This window comes from Gorilla gorilla, chromosome 8 (assembly GCF_029281585.2).
Source record: "Gorilla gorilla gorilla isolate KB3781 chromosome 8, NHGRI_mGorGor1-v2.1_pri, whole genome shotgun sequence".
NCBI classification, from domain to species: Eukaryota; Metazoa; Chordata; class Mammalia; order Primates; family Hominidae; genus Gorilla; species Gorilla gorilla.
This window is the reverse complement of record NC_073232.2, coordinates 47434642-47452716: the sequence shown is the minus strand read 5'-3', so window position 1 is coordinate 47452716 and position 18075 is coordinate 47434642. Positions and strand designations below refer to the sequence as shown.

At 41.5% G+C, this 18075-nt stretch overlaps 1 protein-coding gene across 6 annotated transcripts in view; it reads right to left on the bottom strand.

The window, feature by feature from the left end:
- Positions 1–18075, bottom strand: part of PBLD (phenazine biosynthesis like protein domain containing) — a 41492-nt gene that overhangs the window by 12966 nt on the left and 10451 nt on the right. For 3 of the 6 annotated variants that reach the window (XM_019034801.2, XM_055353657.2, XM_055353655.2), the window contains exons 2-4: positions 11204–11346; positions 1300–1399; positions 676–774 (exon numbers count right to left, since the gene is read on the bottom strand). In XM_019034801.2, the coding sequence (XP_018890346.2) occupies positions 676–774; positions 1300–1399; positions 11204–11287 (283 nt within the window). In that variant the 5' untranslated portion in view covers positions 11288–11346. Of the gene's footprint in view, positions 1–675; positions 775–1299; positions 1400–11203; positions 11350–18075 lie in introns of all 6 variants that reach the window. The other 3 variants (XM_019034800.3, XM_055353656.2, XM_055353654.1) reach the window with 1 other exon arrangement.

The window sequence follows — 18075 nt, the reverse complement described above, 5'->3', positions numbered from 1 at the left end:
TCTCCAATCTCATATCGTATGAGATGACAATTCTGCCCATGCAAGCTTCACAAAGACCAGAGATCTCCAGTTTAAAATGAGGCCAAGCATGGTGCCTCACGCCTATAATCCCAGCACTTTGGGAGGCCGATGCAGATGGATCACTGGAGGCCAGGAGTTTGACACCAGCCTGGCCAACATGGTAAAACCCCATCTCTGCTAAAAATACAAAAATTAGCTGGGTGTGGTGGTGGGCGCCTGTAATCCTGCTACTCAGGAGGCTAAGGCAGGAGAATTGCTTGAACCCAGGAGGTGGAGAGAGGCGGAGGTTGCAGTGAGTCAAGATCGTGCCATTGCTCTCCAGCCTGGGCAACACAATGAGACTCTGCCTCAAAAAATAATAAAATAAAATAAAATGGTTGTCAAACTCTTTGTAGACCAGAAAGTAAAATAAAATAAAAATAAAATAAAATAGCATTCTGACCGCAGCTTTCCAATGATGCTGGGCACATACTCAGAAAGGCCAAAGTGCTATTGAAGGTCGCTGGTTTTGTTTCTGCATTATGAATAGCATGAAGTAAACTCTGCAGAGTCTTTATACCAGTCACTTTGGACCATCAGAAAAAGTGTGTGTGAGAACTTAAAAAAAAAATGCCATTTGCTAAGTGTTAGATTCATTAAAGAAAATCACATTACTTATTTTGTGAAACAGCACAGCTGCAGAAGCCAGGGTGGCATGGCCACAGAGTGGGACCTCACTCGCTGGTGTAAACCATCTCAGTCCAAAGCAGGAACCTGAGGATAGGAAAAGCCAAAGAGAGATGAGATCATTCCCATGCAAGCAGGTCACAGATTTCTCATTTTCTTCTTTCCTAAATAGTTCTCTAGCATGATGAGTAGCCAAAACATGTTGTAAAAGGAGGAATGATGGCTAGGCAAGCATCCTAGGGCTCCCCAGTGCTAGATCTGGAATGGAAACATTCAGATTCACCAAAACCCCCTTCCCCAAATGAACCGAAACCAAATCAGAATCTCCCGCTCTATCTACTATCTGTATGCAAATAATAAGGGGGCATTTTCCTTAAAGATCATTCCCCCACCTAAAAAATAATTTCTGATGTCATTCAAGAATTATTTTAAAGTGCATATTTAGGCCAGGTGCGGTGGCTCAGACCTATAATGCCAGCACTTCGGGAGGCTGAGGCACAATAATTGCTTGAACGCAGGAGACGGAGGTTGCAGTGAGTCAAGATCATGCCACTGCACTCCGGCCTGTGCGACAGAACAGTTCTTTAAAAAAAAAAAAAAATGCATATTTACTTTGTGCAAAGTTGTCTGTCGGGTGCAGTTTTCGGATAAAAGCAGTTTCAGAGAGGTTCATCTCCCTTGCAATTTTCTGATGCATGTCTTCATCCAATTCCTTAATTAGAAACAAACGATCATTGAGGTTTCAAAAACACAGATCAGACTTCCTTTGGACAACAACTACCATTAACTTAAAAAGCAGTTTAGTAATAATAAAAGTTACACGCTTAAAAAGAAATAATTACCAAGGAATTCAAAGCACTTTTATAAAGATTGGTTCTCAGAAACCCATGCTTGCAGTGCCCTGTGAAGAAGGGTTATAAATGTGCAAGCTGGAATAGACTGTGAAAAACTGGCTGGCCTGGCCTGTCTTTTGTCACAGTAAGATCTAGTCTAGCTGACAGAGTGTGCTGTCTTCTAAAAACAATCTCCACACAAGGAAGTACCCCAATCTCCTTTGCTTTGATGGTGAAAGAGAAGTTCAGCACTCACTCTGGGCAGGCTGGACTGCTCCTCCCCTGTCTTTGCATGGTTCACTCCCTTTCATGGGAAGGGCTTCAGGCCAGGGGTCACCTCCTCCAGTAAGCCTTCCCAGACCACTGTGTCTAAAGGTGTTGTCTCCTCTCCAGTGCTTAGATGTCCTGAAATTGCCTGGTGTGCCCTTTACTGTCTGGCCTCGCCACCTCTGATTCTAAGTTCTGTTGGGGTATGGACTGTGCTGTCTTGCTTTGTCAGGACCTGGAACAATGCCGGGTATTCATCCCAGCACAGCAGGAGATCAGTAAACATTTGTTGAAAAAATAAGTACATTATTTCACTTAATCTCATTTTTAAAACCCTCAATGTAAATATTTTTATACCCTTACAAATGAAGAAATTAAACGGAGAGATCCTATAATATCCTAAGACCACAATATACCTAATAAACAGTACAGTGATTAAGAATGAGAGCTTAGTTAGGCACGGTGGCTCACGCCTGTAATCCCAGCACTTTGGGAGGCTGAGGCGGGAGGATAGCTTGAGTCCAGGAGTTCAAGACCAGCCTGGGTAACATAGTAAGACTCTGTCTCTGTAAAAAAGATTAAAAAAAAAAAAAAAAAAGAGTAAGGGCTTTAGCTGGGCATGGTGGCTTATGCCTGTAATCCTAGCATTTTGGGAGGCCAAGGCAGGAAGATTGCTTGAGACCAGGAGTTCAAGACCACCCCCCAGTCTCAATAAAAAATAAAAATAAAAAGTTTAGCCAGGCATGGTGGTGCTTGCCTATGGTCCAGACTATACGGGAGGCTGAGGTAGGAGGATCTCTTGAGCCCAGAAGTCAAGGCTGCAGTGAGCCATGATTGTGCCACTGCACTCCAGCCTGGGTGACAGAGCAAGATCCTGTCTCAAATACAAAAAAGAAAAGAAAAAAGAAAAAGAATGAGGGCTTTGCAAATGTGGACAATAGTAACAACTGGCCAGGCACATGCCTATAATCCCAGCACTTTGGGAGGCTCATGCCTATAATGCCAGCACTTTGGGAGGCCAAGGAGAGTGGATCGCTTGAGCCCTGGAGTTGGAGACCAGCCTGCGCAACATAGCGAGAACCTGACTCTAAAAAAAATTTTTTTTACACAGTAACAACTGGTGAATCTAGAGAAAGGGAATATGCATGTTCATTGTACCATTCTTGAAACTTTTCTATAGGTTTTTAATTTTTCAAAATAAAATATTTAAAAAAAGTATGTGGGTTTGAAAACAGAATTGAATTTCTATCCTGTGTGAGCTCCTAGCAGCAGTGTAAAAGTGGTCAAGTCATTTAATCTTATGGCCTCAGTTTCTACACCTTTAAGATGGGAATAATAGCACTTAAGTCAAGGTTTATTGTGAAGATATATACATGCATACGAATACACACACACACACACACACACACACACACACATTCCTCTTAACTCGAGAAAAAAGTGGACCCAGCTGGGCGTGGTGGCTCACACCTGTAATCCCAGCACCTTAGGAAGCTGAGGCAGGTGGATCACGAGGTCAGGAGTTTGAGACCAGCGTAGCCAATATGGAGAAACCCCATCTCTACTAAAAATACAAAAAAATTAGCCGAGAGTGGTGGCACGCACCTGTAATCCCAGCTACTCGGGAGACTAAGGCAGGCAAGTTGCTTGAACCTGGGAGGCAGAGGTTGCAGTGAGCCAAGATCACGCCACTGCACTCCAGTCTGGGTGACAGAGTGAGACTCCGTCTCAAAAAAAAAAAAAAAAAAGTGGACCCGAAGTATGCTTTCCTTTTGAGAAGAAAAATCCATTTTTAATCAATAAAATGCTTACTAGTTAGATTTTGAATTTTAAAGAAGTTTCAAGAAAACACATTTTTGTTTTGGCCAAATTTATTGCTCTTGATCTCCTGAAACTCTTTCTAACTGAAATCTACTAGTTAGATTTTGAATTTTAAAGAAATTTCAAGACAAATGCATTTTTGTTTTGGCCAAATTTATTGCTCTTGATCTCCTGAAACCCAGAAGAATTATAATTTTATATTAATAAATTCATAATTTACTTCTCTGAGTTATCCAAATTAAACACTCTTGTCTTTGATTCAAAATCTTTTGAAACATGTTCCATATAATTATATAGGGCATAAAATTGTGATTATTGTGAAAAATCTGTCATGATTTTAAAACTACCGGCTGATATAAAAATCTTAGCAGGGGCCAGGTGTGGCAGCTTATGCCTGTAATCCCAGCACTTTAGGAGGGCGAGGCGGGTAGATCACTTGAGGTCAGGAGTTCGAGACCAGCCTAGCCAACATGGCAAAACCCCATCACTACTAAAAATACAAAAATTAGCCAGGAGTGGTGGTGCGTGCCTGTAATCCCAGCTACTCAGGAGGTTGAGCAGTAGTCACCTGAACCCGGGAGGCAGAGGTTGCAGTGAGCCGAGATCATGCCATTGCACTCCAGCCTGGGTGACAGAGCGAGACTCCGTCTCAAAAATAAATAAATAAATAAATCATGGCAGGAAACATAATAAGCTTTTTTTTTTTTTTTTTTTTTTGAGACAGAGTCTCGCTCTGTCACCCTGGCTAGAGTGCAGTGGCACTGTCTCAGCTCACTGCGATCTATGCCTCTTGGGTTCAAGCGATTCTCTCACCTCAGCCTCCTGAGTACCTGGGACTATAGGTGCAGACCACCATGCCCGGCTAATTTTTTGTATTTTAGTAGAGATGGAGTTTTGCCATGTTGCCTAGGCTGGTCTTGAACTCCTGAGCTCAGGCAATGCGCCCATATTGGCCTCCCAAAGTGCTAGAACTACAGGCATGATCCTCTACGCCCCGGCTTACCCAGAGAGAGACTGAAAGAAACAGAAAGAGAGAAAGAGATAACTCATCCCAGTGCCCAACACGTAGTAGGTACTTGATACATGTTAGCTTTTAATTTGAGTGGCTCAAAGTCATGCTTTAACCAGCCACACTACACTGCCTGCCCATCACAAAGACAAACGATTATTAACCCTGTAACATGCTACAGACAGGGAAAACCAACGTCTAGCAGAGAAAATGGACCCCTGCAAGGTTTCTAAGACGGAACAGCAATCAATCAATGAGTACTGTGCTGAGCCAGGAGCACGGCAACACAACTAAGGGGATTTGTTAGAAATGCAGAGTTCGAGGCCCCCTGTCTTGGGCCTCCGACATTCTGAATCAGAATCTCCATTTTCACAAGCTCCCCAGGTGATCGTGTGCACATTAAAGTTTGAGAAACCCTTGTGTATAAGCCATGGATCTGTGTTCAAGGGACTTAGCATCTAGGTGGGGAGTCAAGACAGCCACAGACAGCAACTGTGAACAATACCAGAGAAAATGTCATTGAGACACATAGATTTTGACAATAAATACTCTAAAACTTTAAAGATGAGGCCTTGTGGTGAACCTAGAAAAGAGGGGAGATTTCGGTGATTTGGACAGAAAAGTGTGTGCAAAGAGCTTTGTATTAGGACAGCTTCTTAGGCAAGTTGCTTGATCTCACTTCTGTTTTTTTGTTTTGTTCTGTTTTTTTGAGACGGAATCTCGCTCTTGTCACCCAGGCTGGAGCGCAGTGGTGCGATCTGGCTCACTGCAACCTCTGCCTCCCAGGTTCAAGTGATTCTCCTGCCTCAGCGTCCTGAGTAGCTGGGATTACAAGTGTGTGCCACCATACCTGGCTGATTTTTGTATTTTATTAGAGATGGGGTTTCACCATGTTGGCCAGACTGGTCTCAAACTCCTGACCTCAGGTGATCCGCCCACCTCGGCCTCCCAAAGTGCTGAGATTGCAGGCATGAGCCACCGCACCCGCCCATTCTCTTGTTAAATCAGAGATTAAACTTTAACATAATGGACACTCTAGAATTCTAGAAGTAGGATGGTGAAAATGCAGTGGGATGAGTACCTGTCCCATCTGTGGGCACCTGTGGGCCTGGATAAGTGAGAAATCCCACCTAAGAAGAGGAGTAGAGGGGGCCACTGGAAAGTCCCAGCCAACAAGACAACAATGTTAACAATTGAACTCAAGCACTCTCCACGGCCTGTTGAATGTTTTCTGTGGAAACTGGTCCAGATGCACATGCACACAACACCTGATAGAAACTGGGAGGTATTTAAGCCCCTTAGTGCAGAGTCTGCAATCACAAGTCTCAGTGGTAATCGAAAGGTGATCAAGAAAAGCCTTTGCTGGCCTTCCTGGACTTGCCTCCTTGCTGCAGAAACCTAAAGTGCCTGCCAGTCCTTCCTCTATATGATCTGGCGAAACTTCGTATCTTCGTCCTTCCTTTCTTTGTCTATAGCTCCCTGTGACCTTTAGGATAAGTCTTTAAAAGTATTAAAACATCCTACATTGTAGCCAAGCTCACCATCTATTGGTAATAGATTTCTTTGCAAATGGGCCCTTTCACATGTTAGCTAGGACGCAAACTCCACTGCCCACCAGCTCTTTAATCCTCTCTACCTTGGTATACTGCATTTCTTGCAATTTGAATTTATATAACTGTAACTTCTATTTCAGGACACTAAAAAATGCACCTGCTATTTGCCTGAGGGACCAGAGACACGTGGAAAGTTTAACAGTAGCAGCCCACAACATGTACCACTGGCAGCTGGACTTTCACTGAATTTCTACACTGCAACCAAAGGTCAAGACAATGGTGAATCATGGAAAGACTTCAACTTTGAAAGCCTTACAAACAAAAGAGAGAGGATGCATTTGTTCAAAATACTGGCTTTTCTTTTCAGCAATTTTTCCATTTTACACTAGGAGCTTCTTTTCAAACGCTGCACAAAACAGTTACAAACCAACAGCTATGAATTCCCTTGCTTTAATATTCATTTCCCTTTGGCCATCTCATGTGAATCAAATTTCCAACAGCAAAAACAGAGTGATGTTTGCCTTTCTGAATTCTAGTGTACTGCTTTGGCATACCGAGGTTCCATCGCCTTATGACCCACAAAGATTAATGATCAGAAAATCAGAGTAAAGTTTTAAAATACTCCCATCTTGTGGCAGTTTTGAAATATGGCAACCTGAATATGACAGTCCCGACTTATCAGTCCTTATTGTTCATTTGTCCCTCTGCTGTAGATAAGGTTCCAGTAAAGTCAACACACCTGGATGGAGAAAGTTCTAAAACCATCAAGGAAGTGGAAAACTTGTAAACTAAAATCGACAAAACATTAGGCTGGGTGCAGTGGCTCTTGTCCAAGCACTTTAGGAGGCTGAGGTGAGAGGATCACCTGAGGCCAGAAGTTAGAGACCAGCCTGGGCAACATAGCAAAACCCTGTCTCTACAAAAAATAAAAATTAGCTGAGCGTGGTGGTGCACACCTGTTGTCTCAGCTACTCTGGAGGCTGAGGCAGGCGGATAGCTTGAGCCCAGGAGTTCAAGGCTGCAGTGAGCCATAATCATGCCACTGTACTCCAGCCTAGGGGAGAAAGCAAGGTCTTGTCTCTGGAAAAAAAAAAAAAAAAAATTAGAATTTAAAAAAAAAAAAAGCACCACTGGTTGTTACCACCACAACCAGTAGCTAGTCATGGGTCCCTCTAGTTTTTTTACCCAGCTATCATCATAATGTATCTGTTTTACTTTTTACATTGCTTCTATACATTTTTCATGTTTCTACAAGGTCTTTATTGTCAAACGGATTGTCAGGCATCTGAGGACACCATCAATTATTTATTTATTTATTTATTTATTTATGTTTGAGAAGGAGTTTCACTCTGTCACCCAGGCTGGAGTGCAGTGGTGCTCTCTGGGCTCACTGCAACCTCTGCCTCCCAGGTTCAAGCAACTCTACTGCCTCAGCCTCCCGAGTAGCTGGGATTACAGGCATGCGTCACCACACCTGGCTAATTTTTGGCTGGTCTTTAACCTTGGCTAATTTGACGCAGTTTCACCATGTTGGCCAGGGTGGTCTCAAACTCCTGACCTCAGGTGATCTGCCTGCCTCGGCCTCCCAAAATGCTGGGATTACAGGTGTGAGCCACCGCACCCAGACAATTTTTATTACATTTTTTTCAAATATTTGTTTTATGTTCCACTTAGACTTTAATCTGTTTTTGTTTTCACCTAATGTATAGTGTTATATGTTCTCATGTGAAAAATTTAAAAATTTAACAATGTCAGCCGGGCGTGGTGACTCACACCTGTAATCCCAGCACTTTGGGAGGCCGAGGTGGGAAGACTGCTTGTCTCAAAAAAATAAAAATTAAAAAATTTAAAAATGGACTTGTCTTGAAAACAAACAAAAAATCCTTTAGAATATTATAGAAGCTCTTGAACTTTATTACTCAGAAGTTTTTACTTTACTTTCAGTAGTCTTTTATCAAGTGTTCAAAAAGCTCAAAGCACCACGACCTAGTCTTCAGTCTATCCACCAGGTTTTCCTGTGGTTAGTCTCATCCTGGTCAAATTTTGAATAATTTAAAACAAAGCTACAAAAAAAAATCATCTGAAGCCCTGCACTTAAAATCTGAGGTATTTTTACCTCATAAAACCTAACATTATGCCATTCTCTGAGGCCTGGTACCTTCAGGTCTTTTAGTCTCTGTAGTGACTACTGAATAACGATGGGTTTACATGCCCATTTTCTGCACTAGACTCTGAGCCCCTCAAGGGCAGGTGAACTTGTTAACCTTTGTACCTCTGGCTCCTAGCCCAGAGCCTGGCTGAATTCCTGTTGAATTGTGGTCAATATTATAAGATTTAGCGTTTATTTGTCTCTGACATTTTCCTGTGGCCACCTGTATTCTCTCCACCATCTCAGGACAACGAACCCAAGGGCAGACACCACCATTTATATGTCTATTATAATTTTTATTGATTATGAATTAGGAAAAGTGCTATCTTCGCCTCTAGGAGGATAAGATTCTCACATCCAAAGAGCAGAAAAGCATGACTAAGAGGCGTAGCAAACTAATCTTTAGATATCTATTCAGGTGTCTCTGACAGGCCATGAAATTTTCCTGGTCTCACAGGCCCAAGCCTCAAAAGAAGTGAATTGGAAAACTCTTTAGAGAGCGTCCCCAAATCATGGACTTCCTTATCTTCTTTTTCCTTCTTCCATTCATACTAAAGCGTGTTGTTTTAAACTGTAAGTTCTTTGCTTAAATTTTTATTTCCTAGTTTTTCCAAATATATAATTAACATACAAAATATGTTTTAACGGAGAGATAGGTAGAAAGAGAGAAAGAAAGAAAGAAAGAAAGAAAGAAAGAAAGAAAGAAAGAGATATCAATCCCATAAGTCTGATGTTTGCTGAATTTACTGGAAATAAAAGGAGTAAGTTGGACAATAATCCAATTCTTGTTATCTGATAAAAATGGAATATATTCTATTCAATATAAACTACTGTCAAAACTCTTCAAGGATATTACATGCGGACATGGGGCAAATGTATTAAGACTTTTGACAAGCAGTTATAGTCAATTCCACAATTCCTTGACAGGAAGTTGTGTCTGCCAGATTGTTTCTAAAGAAAGGTCATGATTTGGAATCTGGTTGTTAATTGTTTTCATACTAATCTTCCCAAACTCTTGTAATAATGGACAAAGTTTATTAACTTTATTACCTTCTGCATTTTGTGGAGAGAAAATACCAGCTCAAGTTTGCGTAATGAATGTAGAGTTAAGGTAAGACAAGGACTCTTGATGGCCACCTTACTGCTCCACTTGAGGGAGAAAATAAGTGTGAAAAGGACTCAATTAATAATATTCCACCAGGTGCAGTGGCTCAGGCCTGTAATCCCAGCACTTTGGAAGGCCAAGATGGGAGAATCACTTGAATCCAGGAGTTTGAGACCAGCCTGGTCAACTTAGCGAGACCACATCTCTATTTTATATAAAGTTTTAGAAAATAAAAAACAACAACAACAGCAATAAAAAACGACGTTCCGCTCATCAGTCCTTCTTTTTTTATTTTTTTTCTTTTTTCTTAGAGACACGGTCTCGCTATGTTGGCCAGGTTGGTCTCAAACTCCTGGCCCCAAGCAATCCTCCTGCCTCAGCCTCCCAAAGTACTAGGATTATAGGCAAGAGCCACCACAACCAGCCCAGTTCTCCATCATGATTGCACACTGGAATCACTTGGGGAACTTAAAAAAAAACACTGCTGGCCGGGCGTGGTGCTCACGCCTGTAATCCCAGCATTTTGGGAGGCCAAGGCAGGTAGATCACCTGAGGTCAGGAGTTCAAGACCAGCCTGGCCAACATAACGAAACCCCATCTCTATTAAAAATACAAAAAATTAGCCGTGCATGGTGGCGGGCGCCTGTAATCTCAGCTACTAGGGAGACTAAGGCAAGAGAATCACTTGAACCCGGGAGGCAGATGTTGCAGTAAGCTCAGATCACGCCATTGCACTCCAGCCTGGGCAACAAGAGCGGAACTCCGTCTCAAAAACAAAACAAAACAAAAAAACACTGCTTCCCCCACACTCCCAGAGAGCCTGTTGTAATTGGTCTAGAAGACAGTATTTTCGAAGTTCCTTGGGTGATTTTCATGTATAGCCAGGTTGAGATTCACTGTCCCTGAAGGCCCCAACACACACTTTGCCCAACTTAATATGACTTCTTTAAGATCATCAATTGCTAACTGTCTTCTTGAAGTAATTTTCAGATAATCTACTCTTGTGCTAACTGCTCTGAGTGAAAGCACTCAGAAACACCTTACCTTGTTTCTTACCACTTAGGGACCAACACAAGGTCAATATTCCTTGACCTTGAGGGTCAATATTTAAATATTAACTATTAACAATATTTAACTATTTAACTATTCTATTAATATTTATCTATTTAACTATTCTATTAATATTTAACTATTCCATTAATATTTAACTATTCCATTAATATGTATCCTAATCAAAAAGCCATTTTAAAAATGAGTCTTTCAGTAAGTTATTTATATACTATAGCTTAATTCCTTCTACCTCTCTACTTAACTACTTAATTCCTTGCAAAATGTCTCATTTTCTTGATCCTGAAAAGAATTTCTAATTGCCTGAGCTATAGATAAGGTTAAAGATACTCAGTTAGGATCTGTTATGCTCAATGTGAAATTGGCTATGTCTAGTCACACAAAACTCATCTAATTTCATTCTCCTCAACACTTGGTGCTAACTAAATGAAAACCTGATGGCTAAAAGGGAGCTCTAGCTCTTCTTTTTAAAAATTGGCTCTAGTTCCTCTTTATCTGAATCTTCATTTCATTGGACGTACCCAAGGCATAGGCATTTTTATCAAATACTTTGGTCAAAATCAACTTGCATACATGAACATTACTGATATGATGGCAAAGAACACAAACCAAAGAGGTAAACAAACAGGTGAAACTAGTCTTTTAAAATAAGTAATTGTTTCTACAGGAATCTAGAATTTCAGGTACTGTAATTCAAAACCAAGCACTTACATTTTCTAGGAGGCAAACAGCAGCAGGATTCCCACGAAATGCTCTTGCTGTGAATGCATCTACTATGAAAATAGGAAGCTTCATTTTCCTTGCAAGCTGTTTTTGCAAGTTCTCAAAATTGCTGGTAGCCTGCTTTACGTCTTCTTCTTGGAAAAGAAAATCAAAAAGTTAATGTTTTACTTGGTGTCCAGACGCAAAGAACAGTTCCCAGATACAAAGTCAAGCAATTATTCAAACATACTACATTTAAAGATATATAATCCCCTAACTTCTTTTTTCATTTTTTGAGATGGAGTCTTGCTCTGTTGCCCAGGCAGGAGTGCAGTGGCACCGATCTCGGCTCACTGTAACCTCCGCCTCCCCGGTTCAAGCGATTTTCCTGCCTCAGCCTCTTGAGTAGCTGGAATTACAGGCACCTGCCACCACGCCTGGCTAATTTCTGTGTTTTTAGTAGTGTCAGGTTTTCACGGTGTAGGCCAGGCTGGTCTCGAACTCCTGACCTCAGGTGATCTGCCCTCCTCAGCCTCAAAAAGTGCTGAGATTATAGGCATGAGCCACTGTGCCTGGCCAATCCCCTAACTTTTTAAAACCTCTAAAATGAAATTCATTTTAAAATACTGGCTAAATTGATTTTTTCCATATTCTGTATTGACTTTTCATATTATACATAGAACTTAGCAGCATAATCATAGTCTTTCTTAGAGTAGCCAGAACTAGCTTAGAATCTGGTTTTTTTGTTTGTTTTGTTTTGTTTTTTTGAGACGGAGCATTGCTCTGTCGTCCAGGCTGGAGTGCAGTGGCACAATCTTGGCTCACGGCAAGCTCCCCCTCCCAGGTTCACGCAATTCCCTGCCTCAGCCTCCCAAGTAGCTGGGACTACAGGCGCCCGCCACTGCGCCCGGCTAATTTTTTGTATTTTTAGTAGAGATGGAGTTTCACCATGTTAGCCAGGATGGTCTCGATCTCCTGACCTTGTGATCCACCCGCCTCGGCCTCCCAAAGTGCTGGGATTACAGGCGTGAGCCACCGCGCCCGGCCACTTAAGCTCTGCTTTTAATGAAGTGCATGAAACATACAAGAGGCATGTATGTTGCTTACAGTCTCCCAATGAATATTATTACTATTTTTTAAAAGAACGCATTTTTTCTAATTAAAAAATATGCTCATTATAAAAAACTTGGAAAATAAAGACCCATAAGTGCACAAATTAGCAATAACATTATTAATGTTCTGGATGTACAGCTTTTATCAGAATTTTACCCTCTTAACAGTAAATTGGCCCTCTGTATTCACAGAGGCTAGATCCCAGGACCCCCTGAGGACACCATACTCCCACGGATGCTCAAGTCCCTTATATAAAATAGCGTAATTCAAGGGCCATTCCAATACAATTGGAAAACACTGTATAGCATGAATATTTTCTAAACACACCAAATGCTTCAAAAACACCCTTTTAATAGATTTACAATACGTTTATGGATATGCTATAAGTTGTTTAACCATATCCCTTTGGGTGAATATTTAAGTTGTTTCTAATTTTTCACTTGTAAAGATAATGCAGTGATCAAACCTGTTAAATGTAAATTTTCTTCTGTGTTCCTGATTCTTTTATATATGTTCCTAAAAGTGAAATCCCTGGGTCAAAGTGTACAGATGTTTTAACTTAAACAGTTAAATTTATCTGCAGAAAAAATATACCAATTTAGACAGTATATGAGAGTGTCTGACCATTGCTAATCTGATAGATTTTAAAATATCTTGTTTTCATTTGCATTTCTTAGATTATTCTTTCTTTCTTTCTTCCTTTTTGGAGACAGAGTCTTACTCTGTCACCCAGGCTGGATTGCAGTGGCACAATCTCCACTCACTGCAACCTCTGCCTCCTGGGTTCAAGCGATTGTCATGCCTCAGCCTCCCAAGTAGCTGGGATTACAGGCACGTGCCACCACACCTGGCTTATTTTTTGTAGAGACAGGGTTTCGCCATGTTGGCCAGGCTGGTCTGGAACTCCTCACTTAAGTGATCCTCCCACCTAGGCCTCCCAAAGAGCTGGGATTACAGGCGTGCCCCACTGCACCTGACCTGCATGGTGTGTGTGTGTGTGTGTGTGTGTGTTTGTGTGTGTGTGTTGAGACCATTCTCTTGAATTTTAATCTTGGTTCCATTTACCACGTAAATGTAGGAAAATCAGAAAGCTTCCTTGCCCAAATAGCTTAGTCATTAAACCTGCCCATGGATGTGCCTGGGGAGAGTGATGTATATTTGTGCCTCTGTAATAGTCTTAGTTTGTTTACAGTTTTCCTGTCACTGCAGATTCCTGTTATTCTGTAGCTGTTAGCACAAAAGAACCCACTTCATGGCCTGGCGCAGTGGCTCACGCCTGTAATTCAGCACTTTGGGAGGCCAAGGCAGGCAGATCACTTGAGGTCAGGAGTTTGAGACCAGCCTGGCCAACGTGGTGAAACCCATCTCTACCAAAAATATGAAAAAAATTAGCCAGGTGTGGTGGCTCGTGCCTATAATCCCAGCTACTTGGGAGGCCGAGGCAGGAGAATCACTTGAACCTGTGAGGCGGAAGTTGCAGTGAGCCGAGATTGTGCCACTACACTCCAGCCTGGACAACAGAGTGAGATTATGTTTCAAAAAAAAAAAAAAAAAGAACCCACTTCACTCTTGCTTACAACTTCAGTTTAGTTCTTTGAAAAAAATAAATATTGGCCAGGTGTGGTGGCTCACGTCTGTAATCCTAGCACTTTGGGAGGCCGAGGCGGGCAGATCACGAGGTCAGGAGATCAAGACCATCCTGGCCAACATGGTGAAACCCTGCCTCTACTAAAAATACAAAAATCAGCTGGGCATGGTGGCACATGTCTGTAATCCCAGCTACTAGGGAGGCTGAGGCAGGAGAATCGCTTGAACACAGAGTCAGAGGTTGCGGTGAGCCGAGATCACGCCACTGCACTCCAGCCTGGTGACAGAGAGAGACTCCGTCTCAAAAAAAAAAAAAAAAAAGAAAGAAAGAAAGAAAGAAAAAGAAAATATAAATATTTTCAGTTTTGCAGTTTTTTATACTATTAAAATTAAGTTTCTGTTAATCTAAATTAGATTGTTATAAACTTAAATGTTAAGTATGATTCTCCAGGCAACCATTAGAAAATGACTCAAAATATATAGAAAATGAAGTGAGTTGGGTGCTGTGGCTCACGTCTATAATCCCAGCACTTTGGGAGGATGTGGCAAGAGAACTGCTTGAGTCCAGAAGTTCACAGCTGCAGTGAGGTATGATCACACCACTGTACTCCAGCCTGAGCAACAGAGTGAGACTTTGTCTCAAGGAAGAAGAAAGAAAGAGGAAAGAAGAAAGGCAGGCAGGCAAGAAGGAAGGAAGTTAGGAAAGAAAGAGAAAGAAAGAGAGAGGGAGAGAGAAGAAAGAAAGAAAGGAAGAAAAAAAAGAAAGAAAGAAAGAAAGAAAAGAAAAGAAAAGAAAGAAAGAAAGAGAGAAGGAGAAACAGCAGTGGAACACAAGAAAATATCTAGCTGGGACTCCACTGATGGAGAGTGAAAAAAAAAAAAGGATGAAAATATCAAGTTACCATAAAAGAAGGCAGTAATGCAGGAGTAAAAGGAACAACAAAGACATGAGACATATAGAAAACAAATATCAAAATAGCAGTCATGAACTCTACCTTATCAGTAATTACATTTAAGTGCTTAAACTCTCCAAACAAAGGGCAAAGATCGGTAGAATGGATTTCAAAAAGTAATCTAACTTGCTGGGCATGGTGACTCAGGCCTGTAATCCCAGCACTTTGGGAGGCCAAGACAGGTGGATTGCTTGAAGCCAAAAGTTCAAGACCAGCCTGGCCAACATGGTGAAACCCCATCTCTACTAAAAATACAAAAATTAGCCAGGTGTGGTGGCATCTACTAAAAATACAAAAATTAGCCAGGTGTGGTGGTGTGTGCCAGTAAGCCCAGCTACTCAGGAGGCTGAGGCAGGAGAATCACTTGAACCTGGGAGGCGGAGGTTGCAGTAAGCTGAGATCACAACACTGCACTCCGGCCAGGGCGACAGACGAAGACTCCATCTCAAAAACAAAGAAAAAGATAAAACAAAACAAAAAACTGACTAAATGCTCTCTATAAGAGACAAACTTTTTAATTTTTATTTTTTATTTATTTATTTATTTATTTATTTTTTGAGATGGAGTTTCACTCTTGTTGCCCAGGCTGGAGTGCAATGGTGCAATCTTGGCTCACGGCAACCTCCGCCTCCCAGGTTCAAGCGATTCTCCTGCCTCAGCCTCTCAAGTAGCTGGGATTACAGGCATGTGCCATCACGCCCGGTTAATTTTGTATTTTTAGTAGAGAAGAGGTTTCTCCATGTTGGTCAGGCTGGTCTCAAACTACCGACCTCAGGTGATCTGCCCGTCTCGGCCTCCCAAAGTGCTGGGATTACACGCGTGAGCCACTCGCCCGGCTAAGAGACAAACTTTAGATTCAAAGACACAAATAGGTGAAAATAAAAGAGTGGAAAAAAGATATGCCATGAAAAAAGTAACCAAAAGAGAGCTGGAGCAGCTATACTAATATCAGACAAAATTGACTTTAAGACAAAAGTTGTTAGTAGAAACAAAGAAGGACATTTTATAACAATAAATGGAAGAATCCATCAGGAAGATAAGACAATTATAAACATATACACACCTAACAACAGAGCCCCAAAATACATGATGCAAAAACTGATAGAATTAAAAGGAGAAACAGGCAATTCAACAACAATACAGTGATCCCTTGGTATCCACAAGGCACTGGTTCCAGGAGTCCCTGTGGCTATCAAAATCCAAAGAGATGCTCAAGTCCATTATATAAAATGGTGTGTATTTGCATATAACCTATGCACATCCTCCCATATACTTAAATCATCTCTAGACTCTTATAATACCTAATATGATGTAAATGCTATGTCAATACTTGTAACAATATATTGCTTTTTTATTTGTATTTTTTATTGTTGTATTTCTTTCTTTCTTTTAATTTTTTTATTTTAATTTTCTTTTTAAGGGAGATGGGGTTTCACTACGTTGCCCAGGCTGGTCTGAACCTCCTGGGCCTCAAGCAATCTGCCCACCTAGGCCTCCCAAAGTGCTAGGATTATAGGCATGAGCCATTGTGCTCAACCCCCTCCTTTTTTTTTTTTTTTTTTTGAGACAGAGTCTCGCTCTGTTGCCCAGGCTGGCGTGCAATGGCACGATCTCAGCTCACTGCAAGCAACCTCTGCCTCCCATGTTTGAGCAATTCTCCTGCCTCAGCCTCCCAAGTAGCTGGGACTACAGGTGCGCACCACCACGCCCAGCTAACTTTTGTACTTTTAGCAGAGATGGAGTTTCACCACATTGGCCAGACTGGTCTGGAACTCCTGACCTCAGGTGATCCACCCACCTCGGCCTCCCAAAGTGCTGGGATTACAGGCATGAGCCACCACCCCCAGCCCCGACTCCTTTTAATATTTTTAGGTTTTTTTCCTTTTCTTTTCTCTTTTTATTTTCTTTCTTTCTTCTTTTAATATTTTTCATCAATGGTTGATTGAGTACACAGATACAGGACCTACAGGTATGGAGAACTGACTGTAGCTGGAGATTTCAATGCCTACTTTCAACAGTGGATGAAACAGCTAGGCAGAAGATCATCAAGGAAACAGAAGACTTGAGTAACACTATAAACCAACTAGACCCAACAGATGCCTACAGAACACTCCACAACAACAGCAGACAACACATTCTCCTCAAGAGCACATGAAACATTCTCCAGAGTAGGGCATTTGTTAGCCCATTAAAGAAGTCTCAATAAATGTAAAGGACTGAAATAATAAAAAGCATGTCCTTCAACCACAATAGAATGAAATTACATAACAGATAGGAAAGGAAATTTGGGAAATTCAAAAAAATGTGGAAATTAAACAACATTCTCTAGTAGTAAAAAGACCTGGAGCTTCCTGGAGACATGACTGATTCTAGCATAAGTGCAGGGAAAAGACCAGGTGAGGCTGGAATCTCTTCTAGTACTACAAAGTAAACCAGTACTCAAAAAAATAAATAAAAAGGAATACAGGAGTCAACCTGGAAGAGCTCCCAATGGCCGAAGCAAGAACAATTTGAGTAACAAAAGAAGCAACACAGTATTGGATTATAACCCAAAGATAAAATTAATATCCATAACCCATACTTACATAAATAAAAGACTACATAAATAAATGGAGGAGAAGAGACAAACTTCCTTACAGAATTCCAAATAGCTTATCTAGCTAACTACCTAATCTCCTTTCCAGGAGATGGAGCTTAACTTCCCCTGGACCCTGAGTATGGGCTGCTCTCAGTAACTTGCTTCCAAAGAACAGAGCATGGAAAGACAGTAAAGAGTAACTTTACAGTGGAGAAACCTAGCAAACACTACCTCAGCCAGGTGATCAAGGTAAAGAGTCATGTTATTACCGTGTGAAGAGGATGGCACTTTACCTCTGTGGTTTTCCTCCCAAGAACCCATAACCCCTGTCTAATCCTGAGAAAAACATCAGAAAAAACCCAGTTGAAGGATATTCCACAAAATACCTGACCAGCAGATGCTAAGGAGACATGATGACTAACGTAATGTGGTATCCTGGATGGGATCCTGGAACAGAAAAAGGACATTAGGGGAAAACTACTGAGCCGTACATAAAATTTGGAGTTTAGTTAATAGTAATGGACCAGAGCTAGGCACGGTGGCTCACAACTGTAATCCTAGCACTTTGGGAGGCCGAGGTAGAAGGATCACTGGAGCCCAGGAGTTCAAGACCAGGCTAGGCAACATAGAGAGATCTCGTCTCGACAAAA